Source organism: Zootermopsis nevadensis, unplaced genomic scaffold, assembly GCF_977971745.1.
Source record: "Zootermopsis nevadensis isolate Lab colony 2312 unplaced genomic scaffold, Znev_1.0 Znev_ptg000022l, whole genome shotgun sequence".
NCBI classification, from domain to species: domain Eukaryota; kingdom Metazoa; phylum Arthropoda; class Insecta; order Blattodea; family Termopsidae; genus Zootermopsis; species Zootermopsis nevadensis.
The window spans coordinates 2,840,159-2,860,826 of NW_028259154.1; the positions used below are offsets into that span (position 1 = coordinate 2,840,159).

At 37.6% G+C, this 20,668-nt stretch overlaps 1 protein-coding gene and 2 long non-coding RNA genes across 6 annotated transcripts in view; 1 reads left to right on the forward strand and 2 right to left on the reverse strand.

The window, feature by feature from the left end:
- The window catches only part of LOC110834186 (uncharacterized), a 7,069-nt gene extending 3,320 nt beyond the window's left edge, over positions 1–3,749 (reverse strand). Inside the window, exon 1 of the long non-coding RNA XR_002544507.2 lies at positions 3,388–3,749. This is a non-coding gene — a long non-coding RNA (uncharacterized LOC110834186). The remainder of the gene's footprint in view (positions 1–3,387) is intronic.
- On the reverse strand, positions 1,927–2,873 carry LOC110834187 (uncharacterized). The gene is made up of 2 exons (XR_002544508.2): positions 2,732–2,873; positions 1,927–2,275 (listed from the first exon to the last, which is right to left on the reverse strand). It is a non-coding gene; the product is annotated as an uncharacterized LOC110834187 (long non-coding RNA).
- Positions 2,706–19,774, forward strand: LOC110834184 (delta(3,5)-Delta(2,4)-dienoyl-CoA isomerase, mitochondrial). Of its 4 annotated transcripts, none has more exons than XM_022073077.2 (10): positions 3,113–3,268; positions 3,812–3,923; positions 6,519–6,678; positions 9,789–9,877; positions 10,155–10,282; positions 12,135–12,261; positions 14,917–15,070; positions 15,599–15,725; positions 18,089–18,196; positions 18,659–19,774. In XM_022073077.2, exons 2-9 carry the CDS (start codon positions 3,872–3,874, stop codon positions 18,185–18,187), a joined length of 936 nt encoding a protein of 311 aa, XP_021928769.2. In that variant the 5' UTR covers positions 3,113–3,268; positions 3,812–3,871; the 3' UTR covers positions 18,188–18,196; positions 18,659–19,774. The 4 variants fall into 4 exon arrangements, with proteins under 4 accessions (XP_021928770.2, XP_021928769.2, XP_087209797.1 ...); XM_087353671.1 differs by having other exon boundaries at positions 18,089–18,191; XM_022073078.2 differs by lacking the exons at positions 3,113–3,268; positions 6,519–6,678 and adding an exon at positions 2,706–2,828.
- The last annotated feature ends 894 nt before the right edge of the window (positions 19,775–20,668 follow it).

The window sequence follows — 20,668 nt, forward strand, 5'->3', positions numbered from 1 at the left end:
GAGAGACTGAATCGTGTTGCATTTGTTATCATGTTTTTGCAGATATATGTTAAGTATTTGGTATCATATAGTGCTGTGAAGCACGGGTGTCAAATGAAATTGCCCTAAAAACATATTCAGTAAGTATGAGCACTATTCATTCATTGGAGGCAGGTTTTGTGAGATTTAGATGCGTGTTAGTGTTGCAAAGGACTGCGAGAAGCTGTGCCATACTGTACCACGACAGGATGGTTGTGTGCCGTTCTTTACTTTCTCTCCCACTTTGAATGGCACGTACATGCCATGGTACAGTGTGGCAGAGGTACATGTCCACCGCCTTCTGGCAACAAGACTAACATGCATTTGTCCTGTGCATAACCTGGATTTTTATGAGGTATTATTGTAGTTACTAAACGTGTTTGTACATGAATCCTAGTGTTTCACGCCACTGTACAGCAGTTTCTTACTGATAACAGTACAGAGTACTGCATTATTGCCATTAATTTTTGAATGGCTTCTGTATGTAAGCTTTAAACATACATAATGCAAGAAGTGTGAATGCATATCAACTAAATTGATATTTGGGACCATCAACTTTGAATTTTGATTCCATTGAGAACCAAAATATTTTCTGCAACACTGAATTAACCTGATTAGTATTTATCCAATTTGGTATAACAGTTTCATTTGCTTTTATTATCATACTTCAAAAAAGGAGAGGTGTGTGTTTTTTGTGAATTTGACAGAAAATGTTGCTGAATCACATCAGTGATGATGAAACAAGCAGAAAAGTGATTTTAGCAAACAGCTCACGCACTATTATGTTAGTTCTACTTTTAATATTATGTCCTCTGCTGTTGCAATAATTTCCTCTTTTAATATAGAGTAATAATTAACAACTTGAACGAAGTGTCATTAAGTTTTCTCTGTTATGGTTGCAAAATGTTACTGATTTCATCAATGCTGATGCCACGCTATACACAGTAAGTCATACTTTTCAGTAGAGCTGAAAAGAATGAGCATTAAAATTCTGCATACTGTTAGAAAACATGAAGTTCCTATGTTTAGTTTTACAATATATTTGTTACCGCTGGTTGGTTGTCTGTGAGATTATTCATTCATTGAAAACACCTTGTTCATATGCATCATGTCTTTTATTACATTCTTAACATATTAAAGATTTAGATGTGATGAAGATTATCTGTGAGCCTGCCAAAGTTGTAAACTGGATCTTAGAAATGAATAATTTTTTACATATTAGATAATACATAACCGTATGTCATTGACACAGAGTGCTTGAAGATATATATAAAGTGCAATCTTCTAGTAGACTAGCGATTCCCAAACTGTTCTGTGGACCCTGGGTTACTTGAGAGGTTCCCCTGGGTTTCATTCATTATGATCAGCTGTTGAATTTGAAATTCAGGAAAGTTTCTAGTTACTGCTGCTACCAAGATGTGAAACATAAAAAATGTCAATTACAGAATTTATACATTATCAGGTTATCTTTTACCAAGGTAAAGTGAATGCCCATGGGTTGGATGTCTGGGATTTGATTCCTGGCTGAGGCAGGAATTTTGATGAGGTGATTAATCTTTGACCTTCTTGTTAGTAATATTAATTAGAGGTATTTTAATTTGTTTCTTCTAATTCATGGTTTGGTGCATAAAAGTGCATTCTCAAAGACTAGTCCAAAATGAAATGAAAATAAGTATTTTAACCATTAAAAATTGTACCTGCCATTGACACAATGGATGTAACGAGAGGTGTCGCCTAACATGATGGCCTGCAGCAAAAAATGAAAGTGGGATATTTGCACGTGACGTATTTTTGGCTCTTTTAAAAACATAAATATGAACATGGTGTGATGACTAAGCTTTGGATAGATGCCCCACTTTAACATACCTTCGGGTCAGTTAGTTGAATGAATGTGGCTGTAACAATTGGTTCCATTATATAATACATGATAATTTTTATTTGTATTAAGTACTGTATAAAAACTAGCACGTTGTGTTTTGTGTGTTTATACATGATGTGTCAAAAATGCTGGAAACATTGAAGTATGTTGTTCACTGGATCTTCACCACTTTGTGCTATGCTGTATTTTAGTATCATCCAACATCTGTTACATTTGTTGGAACTGGGTTAAGTATGCCTATTCCAGCATGATTTCTTGTATGTAAGACAACAGAAGTGTTGTTGGGTCCATGGACATGTACAAGTGAGAAACATAAAATTATGCTCACTTAACAAGAGAGGGTATTGTTAAGTATATTATGCAGCCTTGCGTTAGACCCTGTAAATTAAGAGCATATATGAAGACGTGCATTTTTGGTATCACATATTGAGAGCTTCCAGTTATGTGGCTTGCTGATACTGTATGCCTAGGGAACTACGTATACATGTATTTTAAATGTACTACTACTAAACAGTGGCATATTATTTGTAGAATAATACTGTTCTCAGACAGTAACCCTTTAAACACCAAATACTCCAATATTTGTCTCAATGGTATGCCAAGTTTAAATGTCCACTGCACAGTTAATTATACAGAATTATATTTATAGTTTTTTTTGTGAGATTACAGGTTCTTATGGTGACAAACATGAAGATGGTTGTCTTCTGGAACGTTTTACAAGTACGGTAAACACTGACTGACACTTCAGAGTAACTTATTGCTTCCTTCAACGGGGTAAATCAATCGGACAGAAATACATGTAGCTGAACAAGTTTTGAATTTACATGTACTTACAACCGAATGTGCGAACAGATTTAATTTATTTTCAGTGATACTTCGAAGGCAAATTTTACCACAATGGCTTGGTCTTATGAGTCCCGAAACATTTTACGTGAGTAGAAATGTTCTTTCTCAGATGCGAGGAACGTATAATGTGTCTATCTAGAGTTAAAAACTCAGTTATTTGAATTTAAAGTTTTAATTTCATTACTGAAATCAACGAATACTAAAATGTGTATCCGATGAATGAAGATGTCTTGGTATACATAATTGTTCTAATTCAATTAGTTTGTTTACACCTCGCCATTGCGTTTACTTGTTTAATATACTTTAGTGGCAGCCCGACGCACAGTGCTGCGTTGGAATTATACACGTATAGGTTAATTATATAAGGCATGCATGACCTATCGTTCTAGAGCTATTACCCGTGCCAGTGGTAAACAGAATGTTGGTGTTATCTGTGCCAGTAGTATAGTTTTTGTATAGTTGTGTAATGTTACGGAGTGCGTGTTTGTTCAGTTTAACAGTTGCTGTTGTTATTTATTTTGATTTGTAAGTACTAATCACAATTAGTTTTTGTGGGGTTAACTTCGTACTGCATTTGAATGTCAAACGTAAAGGAAGACAAATGTAGCAATAGTCGGAAAAATATAACTACTCATGAGGCCCACCTTAGCAGTCATTAAGCAAGTCATCTTGAAATTTCCAGATCCAGCATTATCTTCCATGTTAATCATAATCACCGTCGTAGTATCCTTAGGATTACACCCTAAAAACGAAAAAGAAAATTCTGCTTTGTCAGGTATTGAACTCAGTTGTCCAGCTTGTAGCACGATCACTGTACTGATTCAACTATTCCAGTGTCTATTTAACCATAAATTTAAGGTCCAAAGGTTAGTGTGTCGATTTTGTGTTCCTGGTGAATTAATATTTGCCTTGGGAAGTAAGTATATCTTACAAGAAATGAATGCTAATTCTGCTTATCTGTAATTTAATAGTAGAAGAATCTTTCCATCCTTTGGTATTCATTCCTGTGACTGCATACGAACAGGTGTACTAAGCCAAGTTATTTTCTTCTTCTTTTTCTTGGTACAGAAGTCAACAGAAGAGAAACACAAGGACTTGTACATAATTGTCTAATTGGTGGTCTTCGCAATGTATTCACTGTTTATGAAGAGAGTAACAAGAATGGCATTAGCAACAAAACGTGAGCAGTATTGAGAACAGTGTTAGACCTGTTGTCACTTGAATTGTTTTATTAATATGTGGTCACACACTAAATGATGTATGCACAGGGATTTGGAAGTGGGGAATGACATATTTTTCTTTGGAGTAGAAACCAGCCAAAACCTCTAAGAACCTAACAGTTTTTTGCCCTCAAGGTTTTATGTTTTAAAGACTAACAAAAATATTTCAGCATGCCACCAATTAATGGAATGAATTACATTCTTTAAACTTTAAAGGCCCAGGATATCTTTAAAGATGCAGCACTGGTATCCCTAGTGTGCCCACTGTAGACTTTAAGACATTTCATGCATCACATCATGTAACATGGCTTTGTGAATGTTATATTGGGTTCTAATCAATGAAGACAATGTCAGTGTGTGTACTCCAGAAGGATGACCATATAACCTTCAAAAATTTCCTTGTTAAAAGACCCCCTTTCCTTCCTTTATGTAACTGCCCTTAACAATTGACAGCTAAGATTTGTAAGTGGGAATTAACTTCTTATTTCTGGCTATACTCTGTAACTTTCAAATAAATATTGAACACAAGGCTGTAAAGTGTTTCAATAACTTGATTTGAAAGGGCACTATTGTACTACTGATTTCACACTGATAAATGATAATGAAATATTGTTATATAATGTGTTTTTTTTAGGTTGATATAACTTCATTTTTACATTGCAGTTGCAAAGACATGTTTGTGTGCTTTATGTAGGGATTTTATTTAATTAAAAAGTTCTTTTAGTAATTTTCTTGTGCAATTTTGGGTTTTGCTAGAACAACAATTTCTGGAAGGGTTGGTGTTATTTATTTGCATTCTAGTATGTGCCTCCTCTGATTAAGTGGTTCATTTCACCATACATTTGCCATTGATGTGTGGTCTACTGTTATGGTCAGATGTCTGTTGTATATTTGCATCAGTTTTCTCATTTATATTATCTATAAATAAACAAATAAATAAATAGCAGTGTAACTGATTGTTTCCATGGACCGGTAGATCACAGCGTCCACTATGATGTGGCTGGTCACACACTGTAGCCCATCCCGGACCGTGTGTAGCTGGTGGGATATGTTGGGTGTTTGGGATTTCTCAGGGGTATTTGCTTAGCTCTGCTAGTCGGTAGGTAACGACTCAGTCTCATTTGTTGTTACGGCCAGTTCGTAGCAAACCAATCAACTACTTTATTAAATTCCACAATCCTCTCACAAATCACTGCCACCTCCGCACGTACGTCCACCTCTCCCGAGCTCACAAAAGTGTTGTGTGTCTCAACAGTCGGCAAAATCCCTCTTATACCGTAAACACATTTATGGTTGGACAATCAAATTTCAAACTTTGCCCCAATAGGGAATGTAACATTAACTCCTATTGGCGTGGGTCCAAGTTCAGTCCGACAAAAGCACGACAATGAGTGGATAATACTAAGCCTTATGACCTAGCACATAAAAGTTGGATTAATTACAAGTACGGAATTAACATAAACCAATAAAGGGATTGATGAGTGGTTACAGCAGGTAACTTGAAAGGTCACTGTTTGAGTATAGTATGAGGACTGTATCTAGACCAGGATTCAGGAGAGAAGTTTGTAAATGAGGAGTGAACTGTTTGGAACATGTTTTATCTGATTCAAAAGAGAAATGATCATAATAGCTTGTGGATGATACATCAAAAGCAGAATTAGCATTATGCATGTTTATAAGACCCAGTGTTGAATAGGCTCATTATGCAGCACCTGATACCAAGGATTCCTATTCCATTGAATACTCCAAAGTCTTCCTTGTGTAGTTTCTGGCCACATTTTTATTCGAGGAGTAAAATCTGTACTGCAGTCAGTATTACATCCTGCAAGCAACTAGCAGCCTTTCACAAGTAGCGGCCATCAGTGGTAGTACATCTTGGAAGTATTATGAATTTAAGTGCATACACTTCTCAGCTTCCACAGACAATCCTACTGCTGCTTTTTTCTGTTGGTGGCACAGAGGGGTGCGGGGATGGTTGTATTAGCAGCATAATATTATAATATAAAAAGAAATATATCTTGAATAATTTCTTTAGATAACAAAGATGACTGGTACTGTTCATCATGCACCAGTAGCTCTTCTTGTGCCGTCTATAGAGAATAGATGCATTGAAAACTTTTATTTCTTTGAAACAGGAAAATTGTTTATTGTGATGCTGTTTGGCATTACAGAAGGAATGCCAAAAATTTTGACTCTAGGGCCCTCAAAAGAGAGAAAATGGGCAATACAAGTAGAAATCATAGCAGAATCACAGCAATGTGCTGGAAAGACAACATAGCAAGTACAGCTGTAGCTGTAAGGAGTTTTTTGTGTGCATAATTCTCTGAAGTTCAAAGTAGTGCAAAGTACAGAACACATGATGCTGATACAAATGGCAGGATCGGCAAGAGGTCTGGCATAGGTCACAGAACTTATGTTAACAGAAAGCTTTTATTTACTTCTCATTAATTATCTTATAATGCAATTGAATATTATAATACGTAAGCCATATGGAGTGAAATGGCCCGCTTGCAATTCAGGAAAATTCACAATGTATTCTGTGTTTACATTTTCAGAGAATCAAAATCTGATTCAAATAGCCATGCTAACTACAGCTGCAGAAGAACCAAGGACACAGTTCAAAACATTAAATATAACTGTGCCAAATCCATTTGTTTACCATGTTGAACTCAACAGACCCAAGAAATTAAATGCAATGAATAACACTATGTGGCTGTAAGTAAACATGTATATGTATGTTTATATAACAATAAAGCAGAGTCTTTCTTGAGATAGTGCCAGGAGCTCACCTAGTCAAGAAATTGCCCACTTTAATAGAACCAGGGTGTTCATTATTGTGTCCACAAAAGTCCAATGAGCCAGATGAATTCAGTCCACGTCCTCAAATCATGTGTCCCCTTAAAATGTGTATTAATATTATCTTCCCATTTCTGCATAGCTCTCTCATGCGGTCTGTTCCCTTCAGATTTTCAAACCTAATGTTTAAATACACTTCTCTCATACATGCTACATATCACACCCATCTTCATTGTTTTGATCATCGTAATAATGTTTGGGGAAGAGTACAAATTATGAAGTTCCTGTTTATGACATCTCAATGCTCTTGTTAGTTCATACCTCTTGGTTTTAACATTCTCTTCATTAACCTGTTCTAAAACACTCTCACTCTGTGTTCTTCTCTTAACTATTTGAAGCCCAGTGTACCACCTGCTGTAATATTCACAGAGTATGTTTATGGGTTTTGTATCTTTCTCAGAGTAGACGTTTGATGTTTGTAATGGCGACCTGTTATTTTTTCTTTGAGGTAGGGAGTGAATGTTTACATGTTATTTAGATGTACTCTAGTTTCAAAGGGTCAAGGTTAGAGACCAAGATTCATACCCACGCGAAACAACAGTTTGTTTATAATGTGCAGTAAAATCTTCATTATCCATTTCTGTGGTAAAAGATTTGCTTTCTTTGTATCCCGTATAAACTTAATGTGTGTTTATTTTTTTTTTATTTGTAGTGTTCTGTCTGACGACAGGTCCATATATTATGAACAGGATCCTTCCAACCTCTTCAGGTTGTCAGGGACCTGCTCATACATATATACATTCTTGGCAGAGATGATCAGAAGTGGTTTGCCATTGCCTTCTTCTGTGTGTGAATGGAGTAATTGTTGGGATGCCACGGAGAAACTGGGGAAGCCCCCGGAGGAAAACTCCGTGATGCCTAGATGAAAAGTTAATTTTTTTTGTTCAGTACATTTTTTTACTAGCTGACATTTATTCAGAGTCTATTTAATGTACAAGTTTGACCAAGTCAGGACAGAATTTTACTGTAAAATTGGTGGTGTTGCCCTTGTGCTTTTTCATATTTTGTTTTGGTGGAACTTGATGACTTCAATACATTCACTACTGAAGACAAAAGGAACGCTAGCAGATTTAGTTGGATGTTGCTAATGAAAATTTATTTTCTGGTAGTTGAATATGAAGTTTCCACATCATTAATACGAGGCTCGTCCACAAAGTAAGTTTCCCTGGGGCCGTTTACAGAAACAAAACACAATTTCATGGAAATATTTATTGCAACAGATACAGCAAGTGTCCAGCTATTTTTCAACATATTCGCCACCGGAATTGAGACATTTGTCATACCGTGGGACCAACTTTTGAATACCTGCGTCGTAGAAGTCTGCCGCCTGGGATTGGAACCACTGTGTGACAACCATCTCCGCCTCTCTGTCATTCTCAAAACGCTGACGCTGACCGGACAGGAATTTCTTGAGGTGTAGGAAAAGATGGAAATCACTGGGAGCGAGGTCCGGGCTGTAGGGTAGATGATTAAACACCTCCCAGCTGAACTCCTGCAGGAGACTTGCTGTCCGTCGAGCCGTGTGCGGCCTAGCGTTATCACTGACCGCACTTCACAGTCGGCGGGAGCTGGAATAAGAACCTCCATCTTCAACAGCTGCAACGATGCTACTGTGAGAACGCAGGAAGTGCCGTTAGTGCATCCGCCATGCTACGTCATTTCTCTATCACGTACGCACAGTCGCTTCGCGCAATATAAGGTTTGCTAGCTGTGGGATGAGTGGGAAACTTACTTTGTGGACGCGCCTCATATCAAAGCCAATGTTATCCACCTCCCACTCATACTCCTTCCCTAAGATCTTCATGTTTTTCTTCTGTCTCCCTACTTCGTACCTTACCAACCTTTTCCAGTCTTTTATTTCTTTTGTTTATGGTTTATTTAATTTCACTGTCACTAGGTCATATTAAATGCCATTGAATTATGTATTGATTAATGAATAATTAATTGGGAAAGACATGGAAAGAAGCTGTTGTGGACCAGTTTAAGGTAACATACTGGAATTTGCCTTGACAGACTGAGGAAACCCATGAAAAACCTCAAACAGGCCAGTTGGTCCAAGGGTTGATATTTTTTAACCACTCTGCTGTGATTTTTGGTCTTACCAATAATAACAACTTTGATTTAACTGCCTGATTAGTGTAAGGTGGTCTGTAAAATGACAGTTTTTTTAGTGTTGTTCTAATTTTCTCACTTCGTTACAAGTAGAATAACAGTGACCTGTGATGTGTGTGTGTGGTTAGAGGGTATGCACGATAGTGACTTTATGGAGGAATAAGTATTCAGTATGGCAGTAATTGTATAAACGAGAGGAGCATTTACAAATTGGTAGAACAATTTGGAAAATACATTGAAAATGTACTACCTGTCCGGTTGCCAACAAATTAGATTTCCAGTCTTTAGCAGAAAGATTGATGTTTTTTGTGATTCCACCAGTCTTATCTGGTTAAATTTCAGATCATAGGAAGAGCAATGCCTAATGTTAGATGCAGTGTAACGGATTGAAGTGTGCATTTTAGTTCTATCAAAACTGCATCAGCTGCTTTCCAGAGGTGTTCTTCCGTTCCAAGATAATGCTTATGTTCTTGCAGCTCCTCACACAGTTGAGACCTTCAACAACATACACTTTGAATTCTTCCAATATTCATCGTTCGAGCCTGTCTCAGTGTCTTGTGATGTTTGTCCTTTTGGCTACACGGAAACATTATGAAGTTGATGGTGGCGGTGGGAATGAAGCAATGCAGGAATGGCCTAAGACCCAACCAGATTTTATTCTGATGAAATTAAAAAGCTTCTAGACCATGGAAACATGAGTTTTCAAAAGCAGGGTGATTGTTTAAAGTAACTACTAAATAATTGTTTTGACAAGACTTACAATAAAATTCGCTAAATATTTTATGTGCCCTGCAAAATTAAGAATTTAACTGTGCAGAAATTGTACAGTTCTTACCATGATATTTTAATGCTTATAGGGAAATTGGAAAGTGTTTCTCAGAGCTTGGAAATGATCCAGATTGCCGAGTTATCGTACTGTCTGGCACAGGAAAGGTGTTTAGTGCTGGTGAGTCTAATATTTATGTGAAATTACATGCCTTTATAGCTTGTGATTTAAGGGCAGTAGTTTATTGTGGTTGATTTTGTGCTGTTATTTTATACTTTCATGCAAGTTGAGACAGGAAGTGAGGTTTTCATGGCAGTGAGTCTGAAGATAGCTGCTGTCTTGTGGGTTGTTGCGCCGTGTAGTCTGGTAGAGGTTTACCGACGTTTCAGAGGTCCTTGCTGCCTCCATCGTCGCCCTGAAGCAAGCTATTAACACATATTATTATGTCGCAATTTAGGCATTGACTTTGCTGATGCGGCCCAGATCGGCGCAAGATTGAGTGAAACCGAAGATGTAGCAAGACGCTGCAAAATTTTACATGACACTATTAAATTATATCAAGATTCAATGACATCTCTTGAAAAGGTAATGTTTGCTTATGGTGTAACACATGTAAGTATAGTAATGCTTAGCTTTGTCAATATTCAGTGAATTTTTGGTCAACAAGTAAATTTTAAGGAACACATCCCTTGGAGTTGATATGCTCTTCATCATTGCGGTGTTCGTCTTGTAGCAAGTGTGTCACTATTCTGCATAGGATTTAAATAGATTTCCTGTTGCATGGTATGTGTGGTATGAAACGGACCAGGGACGAATCCTCAGAGCCAGTCTGGATGCAGGGGCTAGAGGAAAAACCCTCTGCCCCTGTCGGGGATTGAACCCTGGTCATGCAGTCCGTAGCCAGTGGGTTACTGAAAATTATGAAAAATATTCCGCATGCTGTGATTAATTTTGTGTTATTTTTAATTGTATCTATAATTATTATTTTCTGTACAAAGTTTAAATTAAATTTATCATTACATGACTTAGAAAATGTGAAGCAGAATGTTATACTTTTATTCTTCAAGAAATTCCTCAGATGCAGTAAGGAACATTAAGAAGTAAAAATGTGTTATTTACTATTCTTATTATATATGAAGTAACTGCTGCTCATTTGGTGTGAAACTTGGGGCCTCTCAGTTTGAGGGAGGAACATAGATTGAGGGTTTTTGAGAATGTAGGTTTGAGGACGATATTTGTACCTAAAAGTGAGTAAGACAGATCTTAGAGGAAATTGCATAATGATGAGCTTCAGGGCCTGTACTTTTCACCTGTTACTGTTAGGGTGATTAAATTGTGGAAGATGAGGTGGATGAGATATGTGGCAAGCATGGGGCAGGGGAGGGGTATTTACAAGGTGTTACTTGGGAGGCCTGATGGGAGGAGACGACTGGGAAGACCTAGGCATAGATGAGAGGATAAATTTAAGATGGACCTTAATGAGACAGGAATTGCTGGAGTGAACTGATTCAGCTAACTCAGATTTTGGTGATGGGCTTTTGTGAACATGGTGATGAACCTTCAGGTCCTATAAAGAAAGTTGGCTATTCTTTGACAAGCCTGGTATACAATTGACTTTCCAAAGAATATCCAGTACCATAGAGTGAGTTATAGTTGGTCATGTTTGGTGATAGGGAGTATGGAACAGTACTGTGAAGTGAAATTTATTTACCCATATTAAAGAATGTGCCTAAAATGTTACTCGTTGGTTTCAATATGTTCCCCAAACCTAAACAGATTCTGCCTCACGTGCTACATGTATTGTGCTCTTCAAAGTGAATGACTTCTCTTACATCTTCTGTGTGTTGATTGGTTCAATACACATCTTTTAAATATCCTCTGTGGTTTAGGATAACATGACAAATTGAATGTTTAATGGCCATATGGATGTAAAGAGCATGCAGCTGTGATTATCTAAGGCTGTAGTTTTAATAATTTTGTAGCATTTCTCACAGTCCCTTTCAGTACTTGTGCATGGCACTTAAGAGGTTTATTTGATGAAGGTTCAAACCAAATTATGATACTGATTCTGTTAATATTTTACTTTGATGTTTTGATTTCCTCTCTTAACATGCCAGTTGTTACTTTATTGACGTGATTCTGAATAGTGTTTCCGTGGTTCAGGAAATAAAAGTAATTAAATTAGTTCTCCTTTGTCAAGTGCTACTGCTGTGAAATCCTTGTATTATGAATCTTTATTAACAAATTCTGCTTTAATCAGAAGAAAACAATCAGACTTTTTGAGCTACTGATAGGGGCGTAGATACTGTGGTGCTAGGGTCAAAGGTCATGGGCACCATTTTGTAAGGTTGGAGATCAGATTCATACAAATGCACCGGAATTGTTATGCATGTATTTCTGAACTTCTTTTTTACTTCAGTTTTATCTGTTTTTTTAGTGCCCGAAACCAGTAATAAGTGCAGTTCATAATGCATGTATTGGAGGTGCACTAGATTTAATAACAGCAGCTGATATTAGATATTGCACTAGTGATGCTTGGTTCCAGGTGAAGGAGGTTGATATAGGTAAGTGAAACCAGCAACAACAGCCATATTTGAAGGATTTGCTTCTAGTTAGAAAAATACATGTTAGTATTGAGTACAAATTTGGCAGTCCATTTCTATACATTTATGGCAGAAAATATTGTATTGTGGCCATTGCAGACAACTCTGGTTTTGTCCATACAGGGTAGACAGAGTTACAGTACTGAATGCTTTTCGCTTGCAGTGCTACTTTCCTCTAGGCACCCACATGTCTTACCATGGAATGTTCTGTACTGCAGTAGGCATAATTCACAAGAGTGGGCTACCTTCATTTCAAGATGTTCCTCAGGAACTTCCACAAGTTTCCTTGTGCTCATCTGGTTACATTGTTTTCTTCAGTGTTTTCCTTAAGAAAAAAGTAAAGCTGTCCCAGTATATGCCATGTAGGCACTTGAGGGGGGGAGGTATAGCTCCTACTCATTCTTGACCTTGGCACTAGATGGGGTGAGTGGTAAGTATCACTCCCTGGCCATGCTTTATCCCTGGGAAAGGACCCCGGTACCCATTGTATATGAGGCTGGGTGGGCCCAGAACTGGTCTAAACGCAGGGGCTAGAGGAAAAATCCTCTGCCCCAGTTGGCAATTGAACCCCGGTCATCCAGTCCGTAGCCAGTCACTATACTGACTGAGCTATGCCTAATGGAACAAAAATATTTATGACTTGAGTTGTTCAAGTGTACACAGCATTAACTGTGGACCAACATGTAGTCCATTCAGGTGCTGTTGGACCAAAATCAATTCCATTAACCTGTGTTTTTTGGCAAGAATGTGGGGTGTTCCCTGTCTTGTTAAAATGGTGTGTATTTCAGCCTGCTCCCTACCCTGAGGATGCATTAATTGTCCAGGAATGGACTGAGATAGCGAAGCTTACTGTAGTTGGACACTTCTGTCTCCTTGCTGAAACACAATGTCTCTTCCAAGAATGTTCCTGTACCAGTATTATTTAATGTTGCAATGCTTATACAGTTTCTCGATCTTCAGGGGTCCCTTAATCCAATCTCGATGCACCAATCTGCAATTTGTGATGAATCTCCTGCACCAGGCTGTTTCTGCAACCGTGACAAATAATTATCCAACAAAGACTTGCCCATCTGAACACAAGGCTCAGTTTTCTGCTGTATCATAACTTCTTCTTGGTTTTAATTAAGGGCCTTAATGACAGGAAGACCGCTGCTTCAGTCTGAGCCATTTCTGCCCCTCCCACCATAGCATATGGTTAGCCAAAGAATGAGGTGAGATGCCTTGCGAAGCTCAATCAGCTGGATTTTCTTTACCATTCGTGTGATGCCATCAGTTTCTTGGAGTAACTTCTTGTACTTCAGCCACAAGATTTGCCACCAAGGTTCTCCACTTGTAGGTTGGTGCTGCCAGACTTGCCAGTACCACTGTGGAGTTGTTCCACGGTGGCTTCTTGAATATTCATGCTCAGTGAACTTTGTACCAGTTAATCAGCCGATCCAAGACTACTGCACTGCATAATTCTGGGCTAGGTAAGGATAGCGGCTTGAGAGATGCCACTTTCATTTTACCAATGATGATGATGATGTCTGTCAAAACTGTCATCATATAAACTGCCACTAATTAGGTAGCCTGTGACCCATCACAGAATACAACCATTTTGTATTGTGCTGCCTTAGATGCAGTGATGTTAATGTCTGCCAGTAGTTGGAGCTCTTAACAGTACTTTTTCCACATTTGAGGGATGTCCATTGGAAGGCCTTTGTCCTATCATGGTTCCATCTTCCAAATATTCTGTATCAAAATCTTTGCCCTGATAGTTGCCTGGGATGGTTATCCCAGTGGATAAAGAACTCTTGCAATTTCTGAAAGAATAATTGTCTTGGTGTATGTCGTGCTTCTCCAGAGGAACCACTTTCAAACCTTCGGGTTCCACAAAATGTTGGGAATTTCATGAGTTGCTGAGCAATTGTTGGCTTCTAAGAGAGGACTTGCTTTATGGAATTAGTAAAATAACAGCTGTTTTAATTGCAGTCCCATGGACAAGCCTCTGTACCTTTGCATGCAGATAAAGTTTGCTAGGTGTTGTGACATTGCTGTTTCTTCACTTAAATGTTAGGCAAGTGCAGATGGACTTAGAAGGTGATGTGTCTGTAAGCCCACAAACATTCAGCCATTGCCTTGTAGTACCTAAAATTAGGTATCAACTGCTTCTTCTTACCTCCATTATAATTCATCAATCATTAATCATCCTGTAATTTAAGGCATTGGCATTGCCATGAGGTAAACCGTTATTAAATATAATTAGAAGTTATTGTACTTTCCGAGGTCATGCATATTCAATGGTGCTTGAAGTGTATAGGAATGAGAGTGGATCTTGTGATGTATTATGGAAGGTAATGGCATCTGTGGCTGTGTAAGTTTCTAAGGAATAACATACTGTGTAGAGAGACGGAGCTGCTTGCTGTTCCATTCCAGTACATTTCAGCCGTGCGACATACATGCACTGATGATAGATGAATAACACTGAATTGCCTGTGGCTGAAGAAGACTAATATAAAAATCTGTGATGAATGGCTGGTGGAATTACACTTGTTAAATATATTGTTGATTTTTTTGCTTGTTTGGAAGGTGACAGTACTGTATGGTGTGTGTAATTACTTTTGTCTTTTTGTACAGGAATGGCAGCAGATGTGGGAACATTGCAGAGGTTGCCTCGCATAATTGGCAGTGAAAGCCTTGTTCGTGAATTGGTGTTTACAGCGAGGAAAATGTTAGCTTCCGAAGCCAAGGAGTGTGGTTTTGTCAGTAAAGTGTATGATGACAAAGACAGGTAATAGAAATGTTTGTTTTGTAACATTTTCCATTTCCTGGTGTGATACATCTGCCCATTTAATCATGATTTCCTGATAAAATAGTCTGTTTATATTTGCACCTGGGAAGCTTTCTGGCTACTCCTGCCATCCAATTTATTTTGTAGAGAGAAACCTGCTCTCCTAGCTACTCAAAATGGTAAAGCAATTTGTAGCGGCTGTGCCATTGAGGACCATTAATAGAGTAACTGTATACTGATTCTGAGTTAATGTAGGAAAATTCGTAGATGAATTATGGAGAACCAATGCATTGCATAATAACTACTCAGAATATTTACTCTGGAGGCTGATGCTGGTTAAGCGAACTTCATATAGCTATCGTAAATGATAAATCAGCAGTTATATGCATATTAATGTCTTCTGCTCTCTCCTCTGACCTTATTAACAGTTTTATCCATCATGACATTAAGTAAAGTTGGAGAGAGGAAATTCCTTGCCTCATTCCATCATACTTGTTTAAAAACACAGACCATATAATTTTATTCTAGTATGCTGAAAGGAGCAATAGAAATGGCCGCTGATATCGCAGCTAAAAGTCCAGTTGCAGTTCAAGTAACAAAAAGGAATATTGTGTATTCGAGGGATCACGCTATTCAGGAGGGTCTTGATCATATAGTAAGTACATAAAGCAATAAGAAGTCTTTCTTAAAAGCTGGTGGTTACTTAGGTGACCAAGAAATCCTCTCATTTTATGGAACAACAGGTTCATAACCATGTTCACAAAAGCACACTGCTAGGCCATATCTTGAGTCATCTAAATCCTTTCAGCCTGTTCACACCATATTTATCCATGTTTAATTTTAACACTTCAGTGATGTGTAATGTAAGCTTTTAGGGCTCAGTTATAATTGGTGCACTTAGGAACACTACATTTGGTAACAATGTAAGCAGATGTGGGTGGCTTCTCACAGAATAGTTACCCGTTTTCAGTCATGGCTTTGATCAAGGAAACTTGTCCTGAAGAAAGTGGAATATTTCTGGAATGTGACAGTGAAACTTATTCATTGGGTGAAGAAGAGTAATTTTAAGAAACGAATCACAACTCTTGCAACCTCAGCAGCAAGAACAATGAAGGTAGCAGCATCTAGCCTTACAGTCGGGGTCTGTCACCTCAGAATGTGAATATCAGTTCTGTCCACAGATTTACAGGAGGGTCTCATGGGGGGGGGAAAAATCATTGAGGTCAGTGGGGCACCATACTTAAATAATTCTAGTCCACTGGCTGGTTTGAAGTTTTCTTGTGCTATCAAATTGCTGGCGGTGGATACAAACCAGTGATGATCCAGAACCACTGGCTTCACATTGGTCTCATCAGAAGTTCTTGATATCTCAGGGTTTGATAGGTTGGCAGCTTTGGATTAGGTCTAGCTCAGGTTTTATTAGGTAGGACTGATTTCTGTTCTCATGTCGTCACAGATGAGGCTCAGACTAGTGGCACAAGGAGCCCTACTTAGTGATTCATGAAAGCCACTGCTAATAATCTTGTTTAATTGTGGATCAATGAATAACTGAATGTAGCTAAAGAAACCATTTCAGGAGTTGACAGAACACTCAATTAATAACTTGCTAAACAGTTATTCATTTACTACCTTGAAAACCTAAAAATCTCATCAATTTATTAAATTCTGTAAGGAAACAGAAATTATGAGTGAATACTCATTCAAAAGTTTAGCATCACCTTTATGCCAAGAAAAATAAGAGTTTTGCAATCAGACTTATGAAAGTATCAGAATTATGCAATTTCAGGTGACCACTGTTGTGTGAGAATACATAAAAATCTGTTTTGCTGCGCTATGTAGAAGTATATGTACATAGTAGAGCATGGATGAGCAGTCTTCTGTTTCAATGTATGGTTTCCATTCTGAATATTGACAATATTTGGAAGTGAATATGTAAGGTTAGTGATTGGTAAGACTATTAGGAATGTGTTAGCCGATGTAGTGAACTTTATTATTTTTTGGACAAAAGTTCCTGTGTTCGTATAATATGTAGAATGATGTATAATATTTAGAGTCAGTTACAGTTTGTCTCCATTCACTTCTCAAATTACTAAGACTGAGTTTGTAAGCTATTTTTCAGTAGCAATGGTGTTACTGCCTAAATATGAATGAAGTAAATCACCATTTGTAAAAGAAATCTTTAAACTTTACACTTTTCAGTCTGTGCAATTTTATTCTTATCGTGAGTTGTGTTTCTGCAGTAAAGCTGGAAAGACTGTTTTTGGATCTATATTTTTTAAATACTGAATGATCTAGAAGTCATGCAACCATATTAAAATATTTATTGATGATCATTTTTTAATGCAGTTCAGTTGGATTAATACACTCATAATGTGACTATACAAGAGCCTACACAGGTCATGCCATGTTAAACCTGCTTGTGCCAGACTGACATTTGTCTTTAAAGAATTAAAATTCAAGGATGCAGCGAGTCTTCATTGTCTAAACTTACGTAGTATCTTATTCTTCCTTCACTTGCCAAAATGAGTTCAAAGATAAATTTCCTGATTCCCCTGTGCCAAACAAATTGACAGTATCTCATCTGGTGAACTGTTTCTGTGACACATAACTCTGTACTTGCTTGCATTAAACATGAGGAAAAGAGTGAATGCGTTGTAGACTCATGAAACAACAGAGAATTCCAGTCACAGTGCATAAAACCTAAACTCCTGTTGCACAAACTTCTAGTTCTCTGAATCTTGTTCTGTAAAGTTAATGGTTTTTAGTTAATTTCACATTTGAAGGTACAGTCATTTATTATTACATTTTACATATGTGTAATGCTGTTCTTATCCCCACAACAACAAAAACTTACCATTTCTAAAAGGGGCATACTTTTGATAACACGGCCAGTTTGTGTGTCTGATGATGACAGACTGAAACTTCAGTTCTATTGTGTACTGAAATGGTTGATTGGCTGAGAACACTTTACTGCACTTTCAGCTTAATTTCTGATTCTGGTGTTTAATTTAATTACAGCGTTTCTGGAACATGGCCATGCTTCAAAGCGAGGACTTCATGAATGCCACTGTAGCACAAGCCACCAAGAGTCCTCTGCCAACATTTTCTAAGCTTTGAAATGGTTAGGTATGGTTTATGTGAAATACTTTAGTAATCAGTTTATACAACAATATCAAAACAAATTATCCATCAGCAATTATTCAGTAATTACATTGGACTTATTTGAAATTTTCTAGCTTGTTTGCGATGTTTCTGCCAGTGCCACCAAACTCACCTTCTTTGACGTCAAGTTGAACACATTGTCAAAATACTGTTGGGGGGGGGGGGGTTAGATTGTTTCCCTTAGGCATTTTGTCTCTCCTTCAGAGAATGCAGTTGAGGCCGTGGGTAATGATGCAGCACTCAGTGATGACTTAGGTAATTTTCACTCCTTTGGGAAATGGCCAAGGGGCAGTGGGTGTTTATGCAGTGAATCCACTGCTGATTCACTCTCAAGGTGTTCAGCAAAAATTAACATGAAGTAGATAATACCATTATTATTTTATAACTAAATATATATAATTAACTGAAGCTTTTCCTCTGTTTCAGTTCCTAACAACCAAGTAAGAGTTCAAGGCCATTGCTAAGAGATTTGAAGAGAGATGGAATTTTTCAAACTGTCTAGGAAAACATATGCATAACTGGACCGGCAGACAGTGGTTCAGCGTTTTGGAATTACAGTGTTCATTAGTCTTATACTGCTTTTCATATGCAGTGTCAGTTTATAATATGTGATTTCAGCATTGCAGTACATCAGCTATTCATAGACTTCAAGAAATTGTTCGGTTAGGATGGAAGAATTCTGCGGTATTCTCAATGAGTTTGGCGTACCCGTGAAACTAGTTGGGCTTATTAAATTTTTACAATAATTTTATTCACCGTCTTTACACAAGCTTATAGATTGTTAAAATCACATAAAATTATAACATTTCAACATTTGATATTGTTACATTTTAAAATGACGACATGTTTCGATGTTCATTCCATCATCGTCAGGTCTATCAATTAAAATTAAAAACTGTTGCACTTGCTGCCCTGCGTATACTGATTTGTTCTACCTGTTAGATTTTATTTGTTTAACCTCCAGGCTTCTTCCATTTACTTTTGAAGACTGCGCCTGGATGTCTTAAATCTGCAAAATCAATTTTAATTTTCATATCCTGATCCTGGCTACTGACATAGGAAATGGAATAATTTTAAAGAATTACTCAATATATCGTCAGTAGCCAGGATCAGGATATGAAAATTAAAATTGATTTTGCAGATTTAAGACATCCAGGCGCAGTCTTCAAAAGTAAATGGAAGAAGCCTGGAGGTTAAACAAATAAAATCTAACGGGTAGAACAAATCAGTATACGCAGGGCAGCAAGTGCAACAGTTTTTAATTTTAATTGATAGACCTGACGATGATGGAATGAACATCGAAACATGTCGTCATTTTAAAATGTAACAATATCAAATGTTGAAATGTTATAATTTTATGTGATTTTAACAATCTATAAGCTTGTGTAAAGACGGTGAATAAAATTATTGTATTGAAGAACACAAGCATGACGCAATTAAGATATAAGTTATTAAATTGTGTTTAAACGAAACTATACAGTAAAGTCCATACATGTAAAAATTCGTCTGACACGTTTCCTATTAAAAATGGTCTAAAACAAAGACATGCTTTATTGCCATTGCTCTTCAACTTTGCTTTAGAATATGCAATTAGGAAGGTCGAAGAAAACGAGGTGGGACTGAAAGTGAATGGGACATAAAGAAAATTACAGAAGCTCTGGTTGATGCTAGTAAGGACATTGGTCTAGAAGTAAACACAAAGAAAACTAAGTGTACACCAGACTGCAATATCATAGTATAAAGAGAGCTGATGGATCCTTTGAAAATGTGGCAAACTTCAGATATTTGGGAGCTACAGTAACAAATCAGAATTTCATTCATGAGGAAATTACGAGCAGATGAAATTCAGGTAATGCTTGCTACCACTCACTTCAGAAAATTTTGTCTTTCCATCTGCTGTATAAAAACGTAAGGTTGATCTTTTAACACTAAGGGAGGATTGTCGATTGAGGCTGTTTGAGAACAGGGTGCTGAGGAGAATATTTGAACCTAAAGGCCGGAGAAAGTTGCGTAATGAGGAGGTTCATAAGTTGACCTCCTCGCCAGATATAATTAGACTGATCGAGTCAAGGAGGATGAGATGGGCAGGGCATGTAGCCTGCATGGGGGAGAAGGGGAATTCATACAGGGTTTTGGTGGGCAAACCAGAAGGAAAGAGACCACTAGGAAGACTTACACATAGGTGGGAGGATAATATTAAAATGGATTTTATAAAAATAGGATGGGGTGGTATGGACTGGATATATCTGGCTCGGGATAGGGACCAGTGGTGGGCTCTTGTGAACACGGTAATGAACCACAAATGTTGGGAACTTCTTGAGTGACTGTTGGCTTCTCAGGAAGGACTCAGCTCCATGGAGTAAGTAAGTAAGAAAGTGATTTCAGCATTAATGGGCAAGTGTCAGATGGTGGTAGTCTAGAATATAGAAGATTCTG